This window comes from Macrosteles quadrilineatus, unplaced genomic scaffold (assembly GCF_028750875.1).
Source record: "Macrosteles quadrilineatus isolate MER2022 unplaced genomic scaffold, UCM_ALF_1.0 Scaffold_2__2_contigs__length_208266976, whole genome shotgun sequence".
Taxonomy (NCBI): domain Eukaryota; kingdom Metazoa; phylum Arthropoda; class Insecta; order Hemiptera; family Cicadellidae; genus Macrosteles; species Macrosteles quadrilineatus.
The window spans coordinates 188738391-188761644 of record NW_026542595.1 but is presented as its reverse complement, the minus strand read 5'-3'; the positions used below and the strand labels follow the sequence as shown (position 1 = coordinate 188761644).

Below are 23254 nucleotides of genomic sequence, written 5' to 3'. Positions count from 1 at the left end.
ATTATTGACCAAGACTAGGTTTTTATTAGCCACTTCTTACTGAAAGCCCCATATCAAGGAACCCTTTGCTCAGTTTCAAATTGTGCTGATTTTAAGTTAGGCTTTTCCCAAACGTCACCGGTTTTGCTAAAAATGTGCCAGTGTTCTGAAACTGTGTTTAAGAGACAGAAAATTATCCTGGGACTGCAAAAAATTACAAAAAAAACTTGTTTATTACATGTATAATGTTAAGTTTGAAATTTAAAAAACAATAAAGATTTTCTCTATAGTATCCCTTTTTCAGCGATCCTACTTAGCCAATTTTTACGATTAAGGTGTCATTTGAAGCTTATGGTTTAGCGGAGAGGAAGAATGGAAAGAAAAAATTTCCTTTAAATCTTTGTCCCGATTGTTTTTAATTTATTTATAGAGTTCACTTGCAAAAATTTAGTGATGTCGATAATATTTGTTTATAAAAATTTACAACCAATGTATTTGATATTGCCCCAGTGGGAAGTAATTACAATGGTTGTTGTAATATGAAGATGGAAAATCCAAATATATTTGATGTTTAAGACCGGTGTGCTTTTAACTTTCAAATAATTTTTCCACGGAAGGACTAGTCTCAACCACCATGGAGCAGTAGTGTGACCAGACCTAACTCAGTACCAGTGACCTATTAGGCAATCCCTAAAACCATTCAACTAAAGCTACAACACCAGGTTTTGACTTTACAAAAAACATGAATAAGAATATCAATGGTGTGGTAAAACATAAAACAAAAACCCTATACATTACACAACTATCACGAAGAATGCAAATAGAACATAGAGATTGCTGGATCTTCCGTCTCGCAAGTGATCAAAACTTCTCGAAACTTATCCAACAACTGTAACAGTTGTGATCTTCGCACGTTCTCCAAATACATGATCTCCTCCAAGTGGTGCATGCCATGTAGATAACCCTGATGTACGAGGCGAACCAAGAGTTTCAGATCTTCTGCGTTAGCTGCCGCTGGAACTTTCAAAATGGCCGCTCGCTCTTCCTCCGTGAAGTCTGTGAGCAAGTCTTCGTGAATGATGCTTTCTGTACTTTTGTCCAACCAAGTGTTAGTCTGCACCTGTTGTTTGAAAATCAATGTTCATTATCACGGATAGCATTGTTACTTTTATAGTGTTAATATTAGTAAAATAATAAATAAATGCATTATTAAAAACTGAGTACCCTTTTTTTGAAATTCATTTTATTTAACAACGACTAGTTTCGACAATTATGTCATAGTCATGATGATAAAACAATCATAGATGACTATGACATAATTGTCGAAACTAGTCGTTGTTAAATAAAATGAATTTCAAAAAAAGGGTACCTACTTAGTTTTTAACCTCTTGGAGTCCGGTTTTAGCTATGTCAGTGATTTACTGCAGTCCGGGTTTTTTTCGATGAAAATGTAGATACTTTTTTAAAAATTTGTATAAAATCAGTAAATAGTGTAAACATATCAATCAATATATATATTTATTTTGTTTGCAATGAAGAGAGAAATCAGAAAATAACATAAAAAATTAAAAGTTTTAGAGTTTTTTTTGTTTTTTTTTTAAAAAACAAAAAAATCGAACATAAATTTCAAAAGTAATGGTTCTGTAAAAGTACAAATTATTTGATATTAAAAATCTATTATATAAATCTGTTAGACAATTTAATTCCTTACATAGAAATATATACAACAACTAAAGAATACTATATTTTACACGAGCTATGTTCAAAAAAACGAAAAAGCGTAAATCGCAAAAATGTGACTTTGCACGCCATTTATTGTAATTTAGAAAAATAATTTTGAAAATTTATAAAAGCTGGTAGAAAGTTACATTTTGTAATCTAATGTTATAATTTAACTTATAAATCGTGTAAAGCACATAAACACACATATATATATAATATATATATATATATATATATATATATATAGTAGGCTATATGTTTGCAATGTCAAGGTGGGAACAGCAGCTTTGATATAAAATTATGTTAGGCTGAAGCCTAATTTGTACCAAGCCTACTACAAAATCATATGTAAAATAAATAAAACCCAAGAAAGAGACATTCAACTTACTTTCTAAAATTGTTGGAGTGTGTGGTAGTCCTTCATGCAAGGGTACACACAAAGAGGAACGCCGCATTCAGTACACATGTACGGTGTGTCCTTCCTTTTCTGGGGCCTAAGCTTAGTGTTTGAACAAACATGGCAGTAGCGACGAGGTTTCAACTTTTTATCAGTTGGTGGGATTGGTGTGAGGAAATGTCGTTGGGTGAGACGGAGCGGAATCTCGCCTTTTGATGGTCGCCCACCTTGAATATTGGTTCTCATCACACAGTGATGTTCTAAAATCTGCCTGACGAGCTCCCTGCGATAATCTGATAGCTGCAAATTCTTGTTTCTTTTTTGGACTTCATTGTGCAGAATATATGAATTTCTGATTGTTACGTCCAAGAAGTGGAAAAAAAGTTTCTTGTACCACTTGATACTTTTTCTTGCAGAACAGTTGAAGGACAGTTGCATATCACCAATATCGATAGCCCCCATGTTTTTGTTGTAGTCCACCACTGACAAGGGCTTTTTGATTTCCTCCCCAGTTTCCCAGTTGTTTTTCCCTATGCCAATCATGTCGCTGGTATGCATCGTACTTAGCATCCTAACCTCTCTTTTGTCTTGCCAACGTAGGTACATCATATTTTCTGTACAATGTACATCTGTTTTACCTACATCTAAGGGGGCTAGTTTTTTTGGTAAACCCTGTCGATTGGGATTGACTGTTCCACACATGTTTGTGTTGCGCTTCATCAGTTCCTGAGCTAGTGACGGTGAAACGTACCAATTATCCAAAAACAATTTATGCCCCTTATCGAAGTAGGGTTCTGTTAGTGTTAGCACCACTTGCCCCGTCATGCCTACTTTTTCTTTTAATTCTGCAAACTCAAGTTCCGTTTCTGATCCTAAATAGGGAAGGATGTTCAAAACATAGCCTGTTAGACAGTCTGAGATCACAAACATTTTGATTCCAAATCGTGCTCGCTTTGAAGGAATGTACTGTCTAAAGGCTAACTTACCCTTATAGAGAAATAGCGTCTCATCTATCGCCAGTTTTTCAAAGGGCTTGAATTTAGATGCAAACATTTTGTTCAACGTACATAAAATTGGTCGAATTTTGTGAATCCTGCCAATTGATTTAGGATTGGGCACAAAAAATTGGTTGAAATGAAGGGTTTTCAATATATTTTTGAAACGATTCCTACTCATAACCTGCCCAAAGATCTTTGTTTCCAGTAGTGAATCTGTAGACCAATAATCATTTATTTTATTTTTTCGGACCTGAGACATTAGAATACACAAGGCGAGGAAGCAGAGAATCTCATCCTCGTCAACCGGTTTCCATGTACTTAGCTCGTCAACAGAAGCATAATTTGGGAGTTTGGTAATTACATCTGTAAAATAAGAATTCGTTTCTGATACAATATGAGTTATCAGTTCCATGGTAAAAAGCTGTAAAAACATTTCTAAATACGACGATCCTTTAGGTATGTCATTATCGATTCCGGATGTTGTGTTGTCAAATTCAAACAATGTGGGAGAGAATGTCTGGTTTGACTTCCACGGGAATGTTATTTCTGGCTTCTTATTCCCTTTATTTCTCTTTTTTTTTAGCTGCAAGCACAGGCCTAGCAGGTCTACCTGTTCGTTTATTATTACGCCTAGGCCTAACTCTAATATTAGTCACAGGCCTATCTGTAGTGTTATGCCTATGTTCCTCAGCAGTAAGTGAGTCTAAGCCTATCATTGCATCATCTTCAGCCTCATAATTTTCTTGGTCAGCAACTAGTCCTGGCATTGTTGTTTCACTCTCATTTTCATCTACATCCATATATACAAGGTCTTCTTCATCAACAACTAACCCTAAGTTTGCATCATTTTCATTCTCAGAAATAGGCCTAACACTATTTTCTTCAAAAATATTCTCTATGGTACTAAGCATGTAGTTGTCCTCAGGTAGGCCTAAATCATAATCATTGTTACTTACATTATATACACTATTTACATCATTTGGGTCAAAACAACTCGGGCCAGGAATGGAATCGTCGTAGAGGTTAGTTGAACTCGATGCATCTCCTGCAGGTCCAGGAACACTTGTCGCCGTAGATCGTTGATGAGAATAAATAAACCCCTCTTCACTGTCACTTTCACCGTCCGATAAATCACTAAAATCATCTCGAGACAAATATTCTGATATTTCGTTGTCCCGAAGTTTGTTAGATCGCGAATCCATTACACAATGTTTACCAAAACACAAACAAAAACAAACAACTCGCGTACGTATTATTGAGTAACACTAGTGACAGCTGGGAGCGGAACGAAAACGATTCAGAACTAGCAGTGATGCAAGACTAATAGAACAAAACAAAATATCCCATGATTCCCTGGATTCCCCTGAACAGATCAATACTAAACACAACGTATTAGTGTAACAGCTGACAGCAAAAAAGAGCACGAAAATAACAAGTTGACGTCAGCTCGCATATGTGCGGGCGTGGACCGCTGGCGCGACAGTCGTCTGCTCGCATATATGCGAGCGTGGACTCCAAGAGGTTAATAATGCATTTATATATCAAAATAGTAGCCCTAATCACTACAGTTTTCATAGTAAAATAATATATTTATAATACTTATGCAGTATACAACAGGATGAACAACTTAACTGCACCACCATTAATTTCTCAGAAACTATTATATTTATAGAAAACATTAAATGGAGAGCTTTAAGGCTAAACATCCCAGGTTTAGTTCCAAATTCTGCCACCACGTCGCAGCACCAAAATGGAGTCATTTTGTGTTGGTGTTTATTGGTGGAATTTTCATCCGATTTTCATTTTGAAAACTGATTTGTGAACGGGATAAAATAACAATTCACGCCATTGACAATAAATTTGAATTAAGTTGTTGGTTAAAAAAATTATGGTAAAATAATTGTGTTACAAAATAAAAAATGAAAATTGCAGGTAGTCATTTTAAAGACAATAATTTTTAATTAATTTTACTTTTTAAATTTTTAAAATCGCTTGGCTGGTTCAGTCGGTATCGTTGTTTAAACATTTACAGTAATTATAACAAACGCGAGAGAGACATGAAGCAGGTGCAGGACAGGGCCGCTGTGACTCATTCCAAGGTCACACTCACATTTGCTACCCCTCCCCCCAAAACAAGGCTGGGGTGTTGCTTGTACACCGGTGGATGACGGTTTCCCGCACTTCCATACACGAACAAATACAGAATTGAATTAGGGGTTTTGCTACGCTTTAACCAAAACAAATTGCAAACAATATAACTATTTAAAAGTTTTGACAGTGTCATCAAATTTTTAATTTTACGATAATCGTATTTAGGCCTAATCATACTGTAAAATTGGTGTAAATCCGTTGGCAAATATATAAATCTATATAAATAAAATTACAGTTTTGTCTGTACATTGCTTAGAATCATGCAGGTTTTGGTTATTTTTACGTTTCATAGCCTAAGAAAGCCGAAACGAGTCTTATCTCAATTTCTGTCTGTCTGTTTGTCTAATCTGTGCCAAAATGTCATTTTGCGCGGCCTACTCCTAGAAAACTAAAGTTCCGATCAAGGTTCTAATAATTTTTCCGTATTTACTGGATTGATGAGAGTGTCTTTGGCTATAAAAACATGGCCTCGCTCCTTTGAAAACAAAATAACGAACCATCAAAAACCCAATTTGGTTCGAATTTTGTCAATTTTCTCCCAATGTTAACTATTTTATGAAATAAATAACGATCAGCTGTTTGGATTAGTTCTCACCTCTAGCTGTCACTGATATGTTTAAATTAAAAGTTGTTTACAAATACCGCAACCATTTCCGATCAAGTTTTGTTAGCACATCCAAACCAAGTTAGATTAATAACGTTGTGCGGCCTTGGTGGTGCCGTACTATCACTGGTGTAGCTGGAACTGCAGTCGTTGGACGATCGTCGTCGCACGATTATCGCTCGGCGATAATCGTTGCAGTAGGCATTGTCATTGGTGCGATTATTATACAATCGTTCAGTTAAAATTCTTGACGGTTGCCGAGTTGAAGTAGGGATAGTGAATTACTGTATTAGTTTATAGGCTGTAACAAAATACTATTCATTTATTTGCTGGTTGAAGATCTGGAAGATGGAAAATCTTTGGAAGTGATAAGTGTTCAAAGACTTAGCACAAATTCACACATAGTATAATTACAAAACGAACAGAAGAGGGGTACTTCTAAATATTAATAAACAATAATTTCCAAGCTGATGGGAGAATGTTATCTGAGTTCTTCAGACTTTCAAAATCTCAGTTTAAGTTTTTGTATAGTTTGATCAATGAGCATTTTTACTTTAAAACTACATTCCCTATCCAATCACAGGAGATGAGAAGTTTGCTCTTACGTTAAGGTAGGATAGTTTATTTATAAACGTTAGATTTTTTTACTAAGCTAATAAACTAATACAATGCTTTGGTATTATGTTTTCCTTTTTCAGAATAAGACATGTTCATTATAAAAAATAGTAATAGCCCTGTTGCAGCAAACCTGTGTACTCGTGGACTTTCCATTCATTAATTTGTGGAATTCATTAATTTGTTCGTTCTCATTTCCCCCTAATTTGGACATGCCAAATCCAATAAAATTATTTTCAATTTTGAAAAATGCCCCAAAAGGGCCCAATTTGGGGGGTAGGGGTGCTTTTTGAGAAATTTTCAAATGTAAACATGGGTTGTGTGATACATCAATTTAAAGGTCTAATCACCCCGATCATTTTGGTGCAAAAAAAGTTTAATTATCTTTAACCGTATTTACAGGGTGGGTCAAAACGTTTTAAAAAAGGACTTTGAAGTTAAGTACCGTATTACCCTAAATACTGAACGGAACAGCGCCAAATTTCTTTCCAAGCTTATTCTTGAGCTACTCTTTAAGATAACTTGTAGTAAGGGCATTTTCCATGTTATTTTCTAATCAAAAAAAAATCTCAAATTTTAAGAATAAAAGAAAGCTGAAAACTCAAAATTCTTAAATAGCAAGGTATGACAAATTTCATACCACGTGAAAGGTCCTTTTTTAACAAACATTTTACGTATTTAAGTTTTCTTTCTATCTCTTACCGTTTAAAAATTGCAGTGGAAAAACATCATTTTCTATGGTAAAATTATAACTAGTTTTCTAATAAAACACATTGCACTTTTAGTACAGTAAAAATATGTTTTGACCCAAAAAAAATTACTTATATATTTGTAAGCAATACTTATATATTTGCCAATGGATTTACACCAATTTTACAGTTTGATTAGGCCTAAAAACGATTATGATAAAATCTGATGACACTATCAAAACTTTCAAATAATTACTTTGTTTGTAATTTGCTTTGGTTAAAGCGTAGCAAATCCCCTAATTCAATTCTGTATTTTTGTTTGTATGTCTGTTGGTAACGCATTAATGTCCTTATTTCTCATTGTTTCGTGGAAAAGACAAGAGCACCTTTGTTAATGAAAATTTCAACCCGAATAAAGTGTGCAATAGTGAGGTTGAGGTAGTATTTTAACTACTTTTAACCTGTGTGAAAAGTAACTTTCAATTGCAGGCCTTCTTTTAATGCAAAATGCACACTAAATATGCAAACCAACTCCTGTTCAGAATATAAGGTTTCAACTTGCTACAAGATTCCCGTAGGCCCTACGTAGAACGGGCAAACAGCTAGTAAGTAAATAAATGCACAGTCCACAAAACATTGAACCAAAAACTCCATGATTCTAAGCAATGTACAGATAAAACTTCAATTTTATTTGAATGGATGTCTCTTTCCGACTTACAGAAAATACTTGTTTTTAAATCATAAACTGGTATCTGTTAAAATCAGGAGTCCAGTCTAGTAAGTGTGTCCGGTCAGAGTATGACTGCGAGGTGTTTGTGAGAAGACGAAGCTACAGTCGCGTTGCAGGGCCGGGCAGAGCGGCTGGCACTGGAGCTGCGCTATGCGGGGGGGAGGGGGAGGGGACCGGAGCGCGAGAGAAATAATGATAATTTCTTTAAAAAAGGATTCCGATACAACTATTTGGCCGAATTAATATCTGAAAACGGCAAAATTCTTTTAAAATTTCTCTTTACAAAATGACTACCTGCGATTTAAAAAAATAATTACAGCAAAAAAAATTCTTTATAAAACTTTTTTGTTAATAAATTTTAAAAAACATTAGCAAAATAGCGTGAATGTCTTAATCATATCATTTACAAAACCGTTTACAAAACAAAAATCTAATAATAAATACGGAAATTATAAGTGGTACAAATTTGCCGCAGAGGTGCTGCTATCTATCGGGCCAGAAACACAACTTTTTCAGGGATGTTTAGCCTTAAGTATTTTTTATGACATTGAATAATATGAATTCCACTTTTTTCTAAAATGCCACCATTTGATCTTTTTAGAACGTATATGCAGTTTTAAGACTTATTTATTCTTGAACATTGAACATAACATAAAAATAGGCATGTGACATTGCATTTTGCAATAATAATAATTTATTTGTTTGTAAAAGTGTGTATGTTATAGGTGATGCAATGCGACTGAATGATGTTTTAGGCTATTCAAGACTAAAGGATGTTTTTGGTGATGCAGGACAGAATTATGTTTTAGGTTATTCAAGACCAAGACAGATTGATAGGGGAGTCAAAAAACTAGTTAGGTTTAAGTGGTTATCTGGGTAGGGTATCCAATTAAGTACTTCATTGGCTGTATAAGTTTAGTTTTTAGAACCATGTTTCTGTGTAGCTATGTCTAGTGACTTACTGTGGTCATGGGAGCTGCCTCGTCACTGATGGTAGAGCTGACGTCCGTCTCACTGGCTGCTCTGGTCACACTCTGACTCAATGTGTCGTCTGGAGTGGACAACTGACTAGACTCCCTCTGAGATACGTTGCGGCATTGGTTGTTGTCCTGTCAATTAGTCGGTCAAATAAAATATTTACAAAATTAAAAGTAAAAACATTCATACTATCCACTTCTTGGGTTAGCATTGAACATGTCATTATAGAGATATAATAAAATTTTATCTCCGTCAATATTCAATATTTTAGTATTCAAACTGCTACTTACAAAATATGGTGAATATGAAAGATATTGCAATGGTGATTGACTTGACTGGTTAAACTAGTCAAAAGAAAAATAGGGAGCTGGTCTCTTAACAACAAGAATTTTGAAAGAGGATAATCTACAATAGAACGACCACAAGGAAGTTGAAGACTGCTGATGACAGGTCAAAACTGATTGCTAGTTTAAAAAAAAATAATTTTGTTTTATATTTGGTGTTTAATGTTTATCCATGCCAGGTCTTCAACCTACAGCCTATGAACCATAACCAGTTAAAAAACAGATTTTTTTCAGTCCGCAGAAAGCGAGAATAGACAACAAAAAATATGATTTTTATTCAATCGCATACATTGATCATCACCTGCATTGACGGCAACACTTGCGAGCATGTATTGTGGTCTCGGTGACACCGTGATCGTCTCCCCCATCACAACAATACTGGCCCAACATATCTTGAGGTTTTGGTAATACTAATTCCACAAATGTGGCAATAGTTATCAGCATCTCTTGCGGTCCCGGCAAAACGGCATAAGTAAAAGCTCAACTCAAGCCCACTTGGTGTTTGTTCACTCAAGCTTTTAGGCTAGACTTAGCAAGTCCAGAAAATCGAGCTGCTCGCACGCCTGTGCTAACCAACTAATATAGATCACTTTCTACTGTAAAACCTCCCTAACTCGACAGTTAACAGCTGACAGAGCACTAGCAAAAAACCATTTTTTCAGAAAATTTAGTTTTAATAGTTGAATATATTCGTTAATTTTTTTAAGATTTTTTTACTTGTGGTATGTTTCTGATTTATTTGTATAATTTGAGTTCTACAATATTTCAATACCGTAGTTTTTTTAATTAGTATTACATTGTCTTTGATTTGTGTGGTAATCTTGTATAATTATGGATATTATTAACTACGGATTACCTGTGTCTGACTCAGTCCCCGCTCTGTAGGCATGAAGTACATGTAAGTATGCAGCTGCAGTAACAAGCGATTCTGCAACAACCACACCACAGTCTGCAGCAGCCTGAACAAACGACCATACTGACTTTGACAGAAACACTTTTGCTGCTTGAAGAAAATCTTTTTAATGAAAAAAGTCATGGTGGTATGTTTAGTAACAGGACAAATAACTCAAAACTATGAAATAAAGAAACTTATAACAACTATGTTGATACTACAATATAGAACAAATACTTGAGCCCGGTGAGAAGTAGAGTATATGCCAAAATTAACAGTACTGAAACTAAATAGGTAAAATGAAAATATTTTCAGTACTGTTCATTTTGGCGCATATTGTAACAATGCCCCTTGTTCAATTGCAGCACACCAGCACACTATCTGAATTTCCTATTGTTTTATTGAACTATGTTATAAATAAATAAATCTTTATTGTCACATAACGTTTACAAAATATAGCAATGCTATAAAACAGGTAACATTGTCAATACAGTAAACAAATACCTTAAAACTAAGGAGTTATAAAAGAATAAAATAAACTAACGCTATGAAAATATAAATAATTGTTGTAGACAAAATAGATAAACTTAAACATTGCATTTAAAATACCAAATAATTACACATCTTGATCACATAAAAACTCATCTATACTACAATATGTTTTCCTTAAAAGAAAATTAGTAAGGCTGCTCTTGAAATGCTTAGACTGTATTCTGTTTTTGAGCTCTTGAGACAATTTATTAAACAATTTTTTGCCCATGTATGTCGGAGTTTTTTCTACTAATGAAAGACGGTGCCGCGGATATTGAAAATTATATTTAAACCTAGTATCGTACTTATGCTTGACATTTTCACTACATAATTTTGTAGTAATATATTTACTTTAATGCTTTAATTTTTAATTAACTGACCAAGACTGTGGGAATAGTGAGTATTGCACACCATAAGCTCTTAGGCAAACCAACCAGTGGTGTTGTGGGGAGAGGGCATGTGGGAATGGGGTTCCCACTCTACTTTTTCAAATTAGGCAACCCGTTTTCTTCCAAAGCATAATTCAAAATTGGGTTTTAGCAATTTATTTCAAACAGTGTTTTAATTATTGAGACATATTCTCTTGCAATAGCAACAAAATCATGAACATAATCCAAAGTCACGGAAAAATTGCAGTCCCCTGCCATCATTGAAATGGAGACACATTCTTTATTGTCTGCGATTACGGTAAAATCCTTAACATCTCCTGAAATCGCGGCAAAGTCTAAACCATCTTCGACGTTAGTGGTGACGTCACTATGTCACCACATTTTTTCATGCTTCTATTCGTTTTCATGCTGAACATTAGCGGAAAAAATGTAAATTTTTACCACGACCACGGATAGGACATGTGTCCTATATTACCCAGTTCTCAGACAAGAGAGAGCATCACCCATAAGCCCCTGTCACACTGGGGGCTGGTATTTTCACCGCTAGTAACTAGCAGCTAGAACCAGCATAAAACCAGCATCGTGTGACTGAATCTCCAGCTGCCTGAGGCACTCGAATGAGCTGGTATCTCTAGCCCCTGGAGGGTTTAAACAGTTTAATATTACAAGCACTTGAAGAGTCACTAGCAGGTATTTGTTTTTAATTTTTTTAACTTACAAGTAGGTACATAAAAGTGTTTATATTTTATCATTTCATTTTTTGCCTTGTAATCTTTTTATTTCTATGATGGCTGATCATTAACAAAATATCTTGTCTAATGCCAACAGACGACATTATTTTGGTTATGTTTTACAGTGCCAATCACAACACCAGACTTGTTAGTTGAAGCGCCAGTTTCCCAGCTCCATTTGACATGACTTCTAGCATGCTGGAGAACCAACAGCTAAAGCTGCTGGATCTTGCAGCAAGAACTAGCTGCCGAAACAAGCCCCGTGTGACAGGAATATTTATTGCTACACCACAGAAACCAACCTACCCTAACCCCCTAGCAGATAATCTGTAGAACTAATCAGCAGGCAAGTGTTTACCTAGCAGTCTGCTGAGGCTGGCTGACAGGACTTAGCTTGTGACGTAGTGACACGGGGGCTGAGAACTCACTCATCACCTGACAACAATCAACGATCAGTAACGGGGACATTACAAAAGCAGTTTCTATCATTAATTTTAGGGATGGGCGGAATTTTCTTTCTGGTTTGAGACGGGACAGGATTTTTCTACCCGGGGCAAAAATGGTTTTTAAAAAATCCTGAGCAAACAGTGTTTCAGTTAGCAACAATGACAAACAAAATAAATTTACAGTCCATATGACACTAATCTGTAAAAACTAATAATGGGTAAAAAATACAGGTTAAAAAACTTTAAGCTAAAAATAATATTACATATTTTGGTTGATGGCAATTAAACTGTGGAACATCTGTATTATTTAGAAAAACCTGGTAGCCAACCACAAAGAGGCATCCAAACCAACTATCAGTGTAGGGAATTTAAAACTGTGTAGGGTTTTTGTTTTTAAGGCCTGATATGGTCACCATAAAAAAATATACACCATTGTAAATATTTCCCGCAAACACCATGTCATCATTAAAATATCCCACAAACATGAGGTCATCATTAAAATATCTTACCAACACGACACCACCATTAAAATATTCCACATTCACAAGTATATTGTGCATTGTGATCATCTCTATTGAACTCGGCACCATCATTAACATATCTCACGATTACAATGATATTGTGAAATCGCCTTTGACCGCAGTGCCAACATGAATATCTTCGGCGTTTATGAAGACGTCATAATCGCCTATGGTATGCAAGACTATCACAAACATCCTCGGCATCGTGAAGACATCATTGTTGTCACCCGCTGTACCAGCGACATCTCTTGCAATTAAAGAGACAATATTTTCGTTACTTGTGACACGGATGCTAAATTGGTTGAAACAAATCCAGTCCCTAAAAAATCTGTAAATTTAATCCCGTCCTAATGATTGGGAAAATACTACTCTCGAAAGTTTCCAGAAATTTCAGGATCCATCCATCCCCAATTCATTTAAATAAAAATAGACTGCTGCTTGCAAACTTGGCCAACTTCAATAACGAACAAGTTAGCAGGTTCTACACAGGGAATTTAACAAGTTGTTAGCGAGTTAGACAATTCCGCGTACCCGACAAAACCACAGTTTCCTTGCAAAAGCTTTTAAAAGTGCAAATACTGTGGATATACACAGATTGTTTGCACTTGCTGAGTGAAAATTACTACAACAGACAGTATAAAAAGGTCATGACCCCAAACCACTATATTCATTAATGAATTCCTCACAGCCCAATGTGCCTACAAATTGTGTTACCTCCAATAGTGATTCTCCAGGAAAGTGCTCTGAGAATTTCTCCACTAACGGAGAGTTGGCATGTGTAGGCGCATCAGGAGAAACAACGTAAACGTTACTTTCACACAATGGGTATATGATGATGGCGTGTCCCCAGTAGACTAGGTGGCCTGTGAGGTTGAACACCTGACAACAAGTAAAAGTTTGATTACAGTGTGGACCCTCATACCTCACTACCTCGGAGGTGGATGACTCCAGGCATACATGTTTATTAAGTCTGTCATGTAGGTAATTAGTTTAAAGCCAAATTAAAGCTAGTCTAGTTTCACTTACTGTTTGTAATTATTGTATAAAAGGTATTGTTTGTGACCTGACTTGTCTTGAAACCAGTTTTCACAGAAAACCGCTTTCAATAAAAGCATTATTTATTTATTTAATGATTTGCCATTACAGTAGAACACCGGTTAACCGAAACCCGGGTTAACCGAAACCTGGGTTAACCGAAACGGGTCCATAAAATAATACAGGGCTAAAATATAAGTAATACGTAGTGTAAAATGCCTTAGTAACTTCATTTGTTTAGTTTAAAGTATTTTCTAACCCATTGTAACATTTCTGTGGCTGAAATAAACAACTGTATTATTTAAACATTGTTTTAAATTCATTTTTCCGACACTCCATGGTAATAGATAGGAGGCTATTTTTAACATGACGGGTTAACCAAAAAATTGGTTATCCGAAACGGCTCTCCCCCCTTTATTTCGGTTAACTGGGGTTCTACTGTATAAACTAACCAGCTGTGAAAAAGTCTTTTCAACGCCCAATTAACATAGGATTTATTGTTTGTGTTTAGATGAGGCTTAAGTCTCATTTCAGGTTATTTATTGGAAAATCAAGTTTTTTTTTTTTTGCCACGTGACATTACCACCTAATGTCTGAACTGAATTAGATTACAAAAGGTAAATATTTATGTTTCCTGGCATCAAAATAAATACTTTAACAAACTATTTAAAAAAGTCAACGAACCCCTACTGAGTTATAGATAACGATAATTTCATTTAGAACAGGCTAAAATTTGATGTTAGGTTATTTGTAAAGGAAAACACACTTATACCACTTAAACTTGAAGAACCAGAATACAACCTTGTTGATTTTTTAACCACAGATAAATAGAACCATAGATAGATTAGATATCTTACTAATATTATAAATGTGAAAGTTTGCATAATGATAGCTCATATTCCCGATTAACATATAGGCATATTTTTATCTAAAAAATCCTTTCGGGCTCCGCCTCAGTGACTCTTTAGTTCCCCATGTTAACCTTATTAGTATTCATATTTGAAAGGAATTAGAGAATTTAGTCAGCTGTTTCAACTAAAAATGTTAATATGCAAAAACATTAAAAGTTATAATATTTACCAACAGGATGCAGCACTGTTATTTATGAAAACGGCTTATTTGAACTAATCAGTACCAAAAATCTGTGATACACAATGAGAACTGTCAAAGTAGGATTGTTTACAGTTATGGTGTTTATGGTTTTTATTTGATGAATAATTTGTGATATTTTGCGAAACTTTAATGATTTATTTTTCTCTATTGTTTAGGAGAAGTGGTAGAACATTATGGCTATGGTATATGTATAGTACTATAGTATACTGTAAATTTAAAGAAGCAACTTTTATCAAACTGTGTCACTGTGTCCTTCCCTATTGCAAACGCAAAGCTTGAGTATAATGCCAATCCCGTATGAAGGCAATTTTACGAATATTTTATTGATAACCATATTTGTAAATTTTTTATGTTGTACAGATATGTTTTGTTAATAAATTATACAAATTATGTTATTAAGTTTTAAGCTTGATAATATTTTTATCAATTTCAGTTAGGCTATGCAATATGTTCTTAGATGTTACAAATCTTTTTGGTTATTATTACCAACTACGTTTAAGACTGTTATTTAGTTTTAAGAAAGGACTATTTTAAATGTTGTAAGAAGAGAAGCACCTGTACATTTACCTGTAAACTCTGTACGTTATACCAATAAACATGATTATGGTTATGATTATTATTACTAAGCTTTGGTACACAGTTTTTGTTTGATAAAACTATGTTAACCAAACAGTTTGTTTTCATATAACAATCATTAATTTTGAGTACATGTCTAATAAGCTTCTTGAGAGGCTGATACCACAGCTGATAAGCAAGGTTTTTGACCTGCTTTGATCCATTAATATTTTGAATAATTTATTAGCTGTATCAGCAAAGATGCATACCATAGTTGCACAAGATTTTACTTTCTTGAAGTCTTTTACTCTTTTTAAATTTAAAATAATAACAGGTGTTTATTTTGAGTGTCTTTTTGCAAGTATTTTTTTCTTCAAATTTAGATTTATAACTAAATATAAAATAACTGTTGCAAGATTTCTTGTTAAATAGAAATTTTGCAAATGTTGTAGGCCTATTGATATTTTAAATTTGAGGCCCAATATAATAATTTTTTTCCAAAACCCCGTCAACCATAATCAAGCCACACAACCAAGCTTTTTGACAAACCAGACACTATACAACAAAGACTAAACCGTTTTATCCAGAGAAACCAATTATTCTTATGATTTATAAGATATGTTAATCTACCTTACAAGTGTAGTAAGAGCGTTTTTACATCAGGCAGGTGAATGCTTTGATAATGTTTTGAATGCTTTGCAGGTAATTAACCTAAGTGATGTAAACACGCTCTTGCGTAAGTAACGAGTAACGTACAAGATTTTACCTGACCCGAAAATATACAGGGGGCTACGTACAATATTTTTCATTATCCATTTCACTCATATTCTAACAGCAATGTTCTTTTACAAACAAAAGCTAGGTTAGGAAAATATTTTAAAGCATAATAAAATTCAAGCGCACAGCTGATTTCTAGTGTTGAACGTCGTTGGCTCCATAGAGGTATATTTTTTTTAGTTTGTTATTTAAATGGGTTTCATTACATCACCGAGTGAGTTTTTGAAACTTTACTTCATTCGTGAAGTAAAGAAGTTGTATAGACTACATCACTCTTGGATAGGGAAGTTCAACATGGCGGGTTAGGTAAAGATCATTTAAATACCAATTTATTGAGTTATGTCAGTTCATGGGTTTAATTTTGTATGTGAGCATAATAGCAAATAGGTTATTCAACAAGGTTTTCATCACTTTGAAAGGTGATTTTACAAACTGGCTGTGTTTTTTCAGGGCTGATCCATTTTATTCATGTTAAGTATGTATAAGAAATCTCTAGTATTGACAAAAAAACTGCATCATTTAGCATTGTAATGGTTAGCTAAATTGTATTTTAAACCTAAATTTCAAAATGCATGACACTGTTTTGTTGAGCAGGCATGTAAAGTATTAACAATTTATTCATCATAATATACACATATTCCAGCATAGGATAACATTTATTGCTTTTTGCATGTTCGGCATTGAAATAAAGAGGTCAATTTTATTTTGATATAGGTGTGTAACACAACACCACATTTCGCAGTGAGGTAGCCGTACTTATAACCCACTAGAGCTAAGTAGTTTGTCAAACCCTACCTGCGAGCGCTAGTAGCAATGTGTGATTTATAATGGAAATCATCCTTGTCGGTTAATGGTGCCGGATAGCTCAGTTGGCTAAGAACCACTCTTAACAAAAATTAACAAACCCTCCCAGTGTCTTTGATGGGAACAACACATTCTGCCCTTCTACCCTTGCCTTACTTGGGCCAGCGTAAGATCTGCATCGGCCGACAGTGTCTGTAGACTTTTAAGCGGACTGTACATCTTGAGCAGCCTCAGCAAGGCTGGGGACGAGTCCAGTGGCATACTGTCCAACAGATGGCTTGGCTCTATCAGCAGCAACAGTCCGTGATACGGCCTTAGACTCTGCAGACACCTGTACATATCAAATGTACGCTCATGAAATACTGGCCAAAACAATAGTCCAAACACTCTTGCCTTAAATTTAGACTGGAATATCAGTAAGAAAACAATAGAATTAAATCAAAGCATAAACACTAAAATGTATAAATAACTTCATCACAATGAAGTAAGCTTTTGGTCCCTTCTTTAATCGGTTACAAGATCCTTTGAAGGAGTTAATACTTAACAACATTTAAGGAGTTAACACAAAAATACATTAGTTCTCAATGATTAGGCAATTGCAACTGGCGTTATAGAGTCCACTAATTTTCTGGTTTCATCAGATGAATTTCCCTGCCAGTGGTAGGTATGGAAAACAAATGGCAAAAAAAGTTTATGCATTGTCAGCTGACACAAAAAAAATGATGCAAACATAAATTAGTATGACTTGACAATAATAAGTTAAATATTTAATATCTATAGTACGTGAAGCCGTTTTTGTGAACACTACTCCTCCCTTTATTTATGGACTGAGGTGTCAAAATATTCGTCTCAATTTGCAGTTTTGCAATAAGGTTTTAGAATTTGAAAATTCTTACCCTTAAGGCACGAGGCGCTCTCAAAGTTCTCATTTTCCCCACTGACTGTTGTTAATTTTAAAATTACTCCTGTATAATACTGATACTAGTGATGTGGGCCGGGTAAATACCCAGTGGGTAGGTAAATATAAATTGGGTTTTTACCCGGGTATTTACCCCAGGCCCGGGTAAATACCCAAAAACTGGGTATTTATAATTTTTATTAAAGTTAGAGAAGATTTAGATGTTTTTTTGCAATTATTACCTTGTAAGGATAGTAAAATGATGATAAAATGTGTTAAACAAAATTTCATATGGTCACTACTGGCATTTTACTTCTGGGTATATTCGGCATAAATACCCTGGTCGCATGGTTGCACTGGTCCTAACTACTTATGATTTTTTAATTTCTATGATAGATAGATGAATTTATTTTATTGAAAGTGAAAAAAAAAATCATTTGCAAAGTAATAATTATTATTTAGAAAGACAGGAAAATTTAACCTAATAGTAGCCTATGTGTAAACAACTTAAGAAAATTATTTTAAAATTCAATCTGTAGGATGGCAGGATTTAATAATATATTTGTTCTAGATCTTTTGTTGGTATCAATGGTATCAAAATAAAAAAACTAATTTCATAAACTTGTAATACAAAACATTTGAATCTATAGCACAATAAATCTTTCAAAATTATATTAAGTTAAACCAAAAAACAGGAGATACGTTTTTTTAGTAGGTTTATCCAAATATATTATTGTTTCCAACTAAGCGGTAACAAAGAAAAGTTTAATTACTTAAAAGTATTCTATCATTCTGCCTATGTCAATCAGGCCTTAGGTCTGTCTAGCCTTCCAAACCATTTATACAATAAAAATTTTGCATCATAAGTACCCAACAATTACTGGATATTTATAAATTACAATAATTTTGTTTATGTTATTTAATTGGTTATAAATTTATGAAATTATAAAAATTGAAATAGCCACAGCCTTTTTTAATAGGCTATTATACTATTTTTTAGTGAGTTAAATTTAACTGATGTTATTCGATTTAAGACACGAAACCCCATGCTTATTTAGAAACTTTATGTATTATTTAAAAAAAAAGTGCTAATTCATTAAGCGAGCAAAGCTTCAAGTTACTGTAAAAGGTGTTATAGACTATGCTAATTTATCATGTAATAACAATAACATATTTAGGGGTAAATATAAATGAATTTCAATTGATTTCATAAATACCCAAAATACCCGGGTATTTATGGATTTTGGGTATTTACCCGGGTAAATACCCAGGGTATTTACCCCAAGTTTTAAATACCTGGGTATTTTACATCACTAACTGATACTTGACAATTGCTCGATTTTGAGCAACAATTACACTAGTTATTAATAAAAACTACAAAGGATATAGGCCTACAAAGGAAACATGCTTATAGAACAACTGTGCGCTTTTGGGTCGGGAATAGTGGTGCGTAAATATACTAGTACTGAGCCAGGAAGAGCCTGAACGGCTATTGTTTACAACAGCAGTTGTACCACACAGGCTCTTCCTACAGCGTGAGCGCTATAGTACGTGATGGTGAGGGGGGAGAGGAGAGCGCAAGGGGACGACCGATAGAATTTGAACTAGACACGACTTAAGTGTACCGTTGAATGTTTCCTCTGTATCTTACTTATCTGAGGTTTATGATTTGAGTTCATACCTATCAATGGTTTCCGGCTCAATCATAAATCCCTTTTTGTGGAACTGGTGAACTTTCTGTGGCAGACAAAACGTGAGTTGTATCCACCTATTGATACGTAATCTCACGAGACCAGTCGACATCAGGTCATCATACACTGTGCGGAGTGCACTTGCTAAGCTACACCGCTGTAGGATTATATCAAAAGGAGAGGTCTTATTGTCTGGTTTCCCTCCGTCTTCTTCTTGCCTGTAAGAAACTTTATTGTTAAAAAAACACGGTGTTTTTCATTTGTCAACTTCAAAGTAAGATTACAGGGTGAATCACATAAGGTGTCCACTATTGACTACAGACAAACCGTTAGTTCCAAAATGATTAAATGATTTTTTTCCCACTAAACCAACCCCAAGGAAAAACTTAATTGATATTCCTATCACTTTTTATGGTGATCAATTTAATCTATTATACCATGAAAAATACTTCATGCAGCTGCAATTGTTTATCTGCTATAGCCCCTTTTATGTCACATCAAGTAGGCCTAGGTACATAGGTTTGAATCAACTAAGAAAATAATATTTTGACAGATAGCTCATTTGACTAAGATGGGAAGACTACCTTAGAATCTCTTAAAGTCAATGATCTTTAAGCTCAATAATCATAATATATATATTTAGTAAGCCTACTAACATTTTTATGAATGAATTTTCTTTTAATAAAAGTTAGGTACCGGTACCAAGTTTCCAATTTTCCAACTAAAATTAAACTAGCATCAAAGAATTAGGTTAGTTTGCAGTTAGGTTTCTTTGTTTTTATTTCATTGAATTTTAGTGGGAAATGAAGTTTGTAAGAGGTATTAAAAGGAAAACAAGATTGGATAGAATTAAAAGAGTTGAGAAGAAGAATAGTTGAAGAAAGATTGAGAGAACGAGTACAGAAATCGAGATTGAGATGGTTTGGCTACAAGAATGGAACATTATAGAATCCCCAGAAAAATTAGTGAGCTTCATATGAACGGAAGAAGGCCAAGAGGAAGACTTAGAAGAAGGTTGATTGACAAGGTGAAAGGAGACCCATACTGTGTTGTATATTAACAGAAAGAGCATGTAGAAAATGCTGAAAAATGGCACCTTTCCCAGCTCTCTATCTTAATTAGGACAGGTGCTAGAGCGATTAAGAACAAACATGTTTTACCGATTTTCTACGTTTTTTTGACAAGTTAACATAGCCATAACTTTTAAACCGTTTGACCAAAAAAATTAAAATTTTGTATTTTTGTTAGTTTTAGTACCCTCTGTGAGCACACCAAATTTCAGCAAAATCTGAGATGGTGAGGTAAAATATTTATCGTAAGTATGTTGATTTGACATGGAACGACCCCGTGTGCGGTAGGCTACTACTATGTAGCCTAAGTTTATTTAAAAATTAAAAGACCTATTACAGAAAATCAATATTTAGACTACTAATCAATAACTTTTAAGGCTATTTTAATTGATAATTATACTTATAAAACTAACATTTCATCCAATGATATGGGCCTATCGTAAGTTCTCCACGGAACTGTACTGGTGTAGATGCTACAAAAACCCCAAAAGTAAAAAAATATCTTGAAATTAAAAGTCCAAAAACTATAGATTACCTGGCTGTAACTTCGTCATGAGCGAGAATCATTTGCTTCATCTGATCAGTTACATATCCACACCGTTTCTCTTCATGTCTTAATGCAACACCCAATCTCTTGCTTAGATCATAGTAACATTTAACGATAGAATGATTGGCAACTGCTTGTAAAGCAAACACAATATGAATCAACACACATGATGGATTTCCTTGTTTACTGTCCGAAGAGTTCTTTCTTAGGCTTGATTGTAAGAGTGTTGGATGTCCAACAAACCTGACATCATTTACTTTTAGTTCAAACTTTGCTTCACATAACTCTTGTTTTACAGCAAACAACGTTGATAGCACTTCATCCGTAAACCCAGTTAGGTGTCCTTTATCAATGTTAAATGTTTGTGGCGCTGGGCCTTGCAAGATGTCTTCTGTTGTATTTAAAGTGTATGGGTTCTTTTTACGATGTTGTTGATTTGATTCGGACCTACCATCTTTGGTATATGGATACCGAAACAAAAGTCTATCACCCTTGCTGTCACTTTTAACCAATATTACACTTATAGGATCTGCCTCCATTTATTGTGATTTAGGTATTAAATGGAAGGGTAAGTTATTTGTTTGACTAGCCATTTTACGAATTAAGTTAGCTTCAAAAATCTAAATTTTATCAGGCCATTCAACACTTTCAATTTTACTTCAACTTACAACAATAGCTGATTTTTCCCATAAACGTGACACATTGTAGGCCTAGCCTACAAAATATTAAATTGGCATTTAGTATGGACTTAAATAAACTTAAAATCATATAAAGGTTTGGAAAACTCAACAAGATAAATAAGTTAGGCTAGGACTAGAGAGAAAACGGGACTTCATACCATTAAAAGTAACATTTGATTCCGTAAAGCTTAGATGAATTTCACTTCAGATCATATTATAATAACATTCATATATTGATTAACTTAATTAAACCACTGAAAACCAACATTATAAGACGGTGTCGTCGTACCTACTAAATAAAATATTAAATACTATTGTGTTCTGTGTTGTGTTCTGATTGACACTTGACAGCCTGTTTCTGTTTCTCAGTTTCTCTTCTTCTTCTTCCTCTTACCTAGTTTGCTTTTGCTTGTAAAGCTGGCTTGGTTTAAACTAAACTAACCATGTAGCCACACTGCTTTAACAGTACAATTAATTTTCCCGGACTTTTTACTTTCTCCCCCTATAACATAGTACAGTATATGGAGAAAGTATTGTTTTCTTATGTTATTTTCCCATAAAATAACAAAAAAATCTGTTTTTTGGAGATCAACTGGTTTGGATCAGAATTAATTGTCCTTATAATTCTAAACAAATCGTACAACACCATACATTGCTGTAACAATTACGGTTCAAAAGTTATTTCAGCTTTTGTGATTTTTAACTATACTATCACCGCTTGCTTATGATATAGGTTGTTGACAAGCTTATGGGAGAAAGTATGCATACGTCAATAGTAAAGGATGAAATAAATAAATTTGCCAAATTAAATGAATGTATATCCATAAACAAGTAAACTAGGCCTACAACAATTTTCATTTTCTCCATAAGAATAACATAGGAATTTTTACCGTTAGGCATATAACAGCGTTCCAATATACTAAATTATTTCTTTTTTAAGCTCTACAAAACGGTTGTTAAAAGAAATTGCATTTTTATTGGGGTCAAAAATGGGAAAACTCCATTTTTACCCCCATAAACCCCCGTTCCCATGGTCCGATTATGCTGGATCGCGAATTTGTTCGAATAAACGTAGGTTTACACGTTTTGTACCAAATATCATTAAAATTGGATCATTTTTGCTCGAGTTATCGCGCTAACGGACACACACACACACATATATGAATTTGAACGGATGGTGTTTTTTGCCTAGAGGGACCTCAAAATTAAAAATTAAATTGGTCCCGGGTCCAGGTCTTACCATGATTACTATGGCAATAGCTTATTCCCTATATGGGAAATTCGCTAAAAAGACAAAAGGTTTACCAACAGGGTGCAGCACAATTTTTTATTTATTTATGACAACAACTAATTTGAACTAAGCAGCA

The 23254-nt window shown here is 34.3% G+C and overlaps 1 protein-coding gene across 1 annotated transcript; it reads right to left on the bottom strand.

Moving 5' to 3' along the window:
- Window positions 1-193: 193 nt before the first annotated feature.
- Window positions 194-22210, bottom strand: LOC128986683 (GATOR complex protein NPRL3-like). Its single transcript, XM_054407171.1, has 8 exons — window positions 21196-22210; window positions 19581-19808; window positions 17158-17332; window positions 13432-13596; window positions 12109-12185; window positions 10064-10166; window positions 8848-8994; window positions 194-1099 (listed from the first exon to the last, which is right to left on the bottom strand). The coding sequence occupies exons 1-8, from the start codon at window positions 21744-21746 to the stop codon at window positions 785-787; spliced, it is 1761 nt and encodes a 586-aa protein (XP_054263146.1). The 5' UTR covers window positions 21747-22210; the 3' UTR covers window positions 194-784.
- Window positions 22211-23254: the final 1044 nt, after the last annotated feature.

Coding starts and splice junctions, on each gene's coding strand:
- LOC128986683 (XM_054407171.1), bottom strand. CDS start 21,746: ATGGAGGCAGATCCTATAAGTGTAATATTGGTTAAAAGTGACAGCAAG. Junction 17,333..19,580: donor GAGCCGGAAACCATTGATAG/GTATGAACTCAA, acceptor TGATATGTACAG/GTGTCTGCAGAGTCTAAGGC. Junction 13,597..17,157: donor CAGATCTTACGCTGGCCCAA/GTAAGGCAAGGG, acceptor ACTTGTTGTCAG/GTGTTCAACCTCACAGGCCA.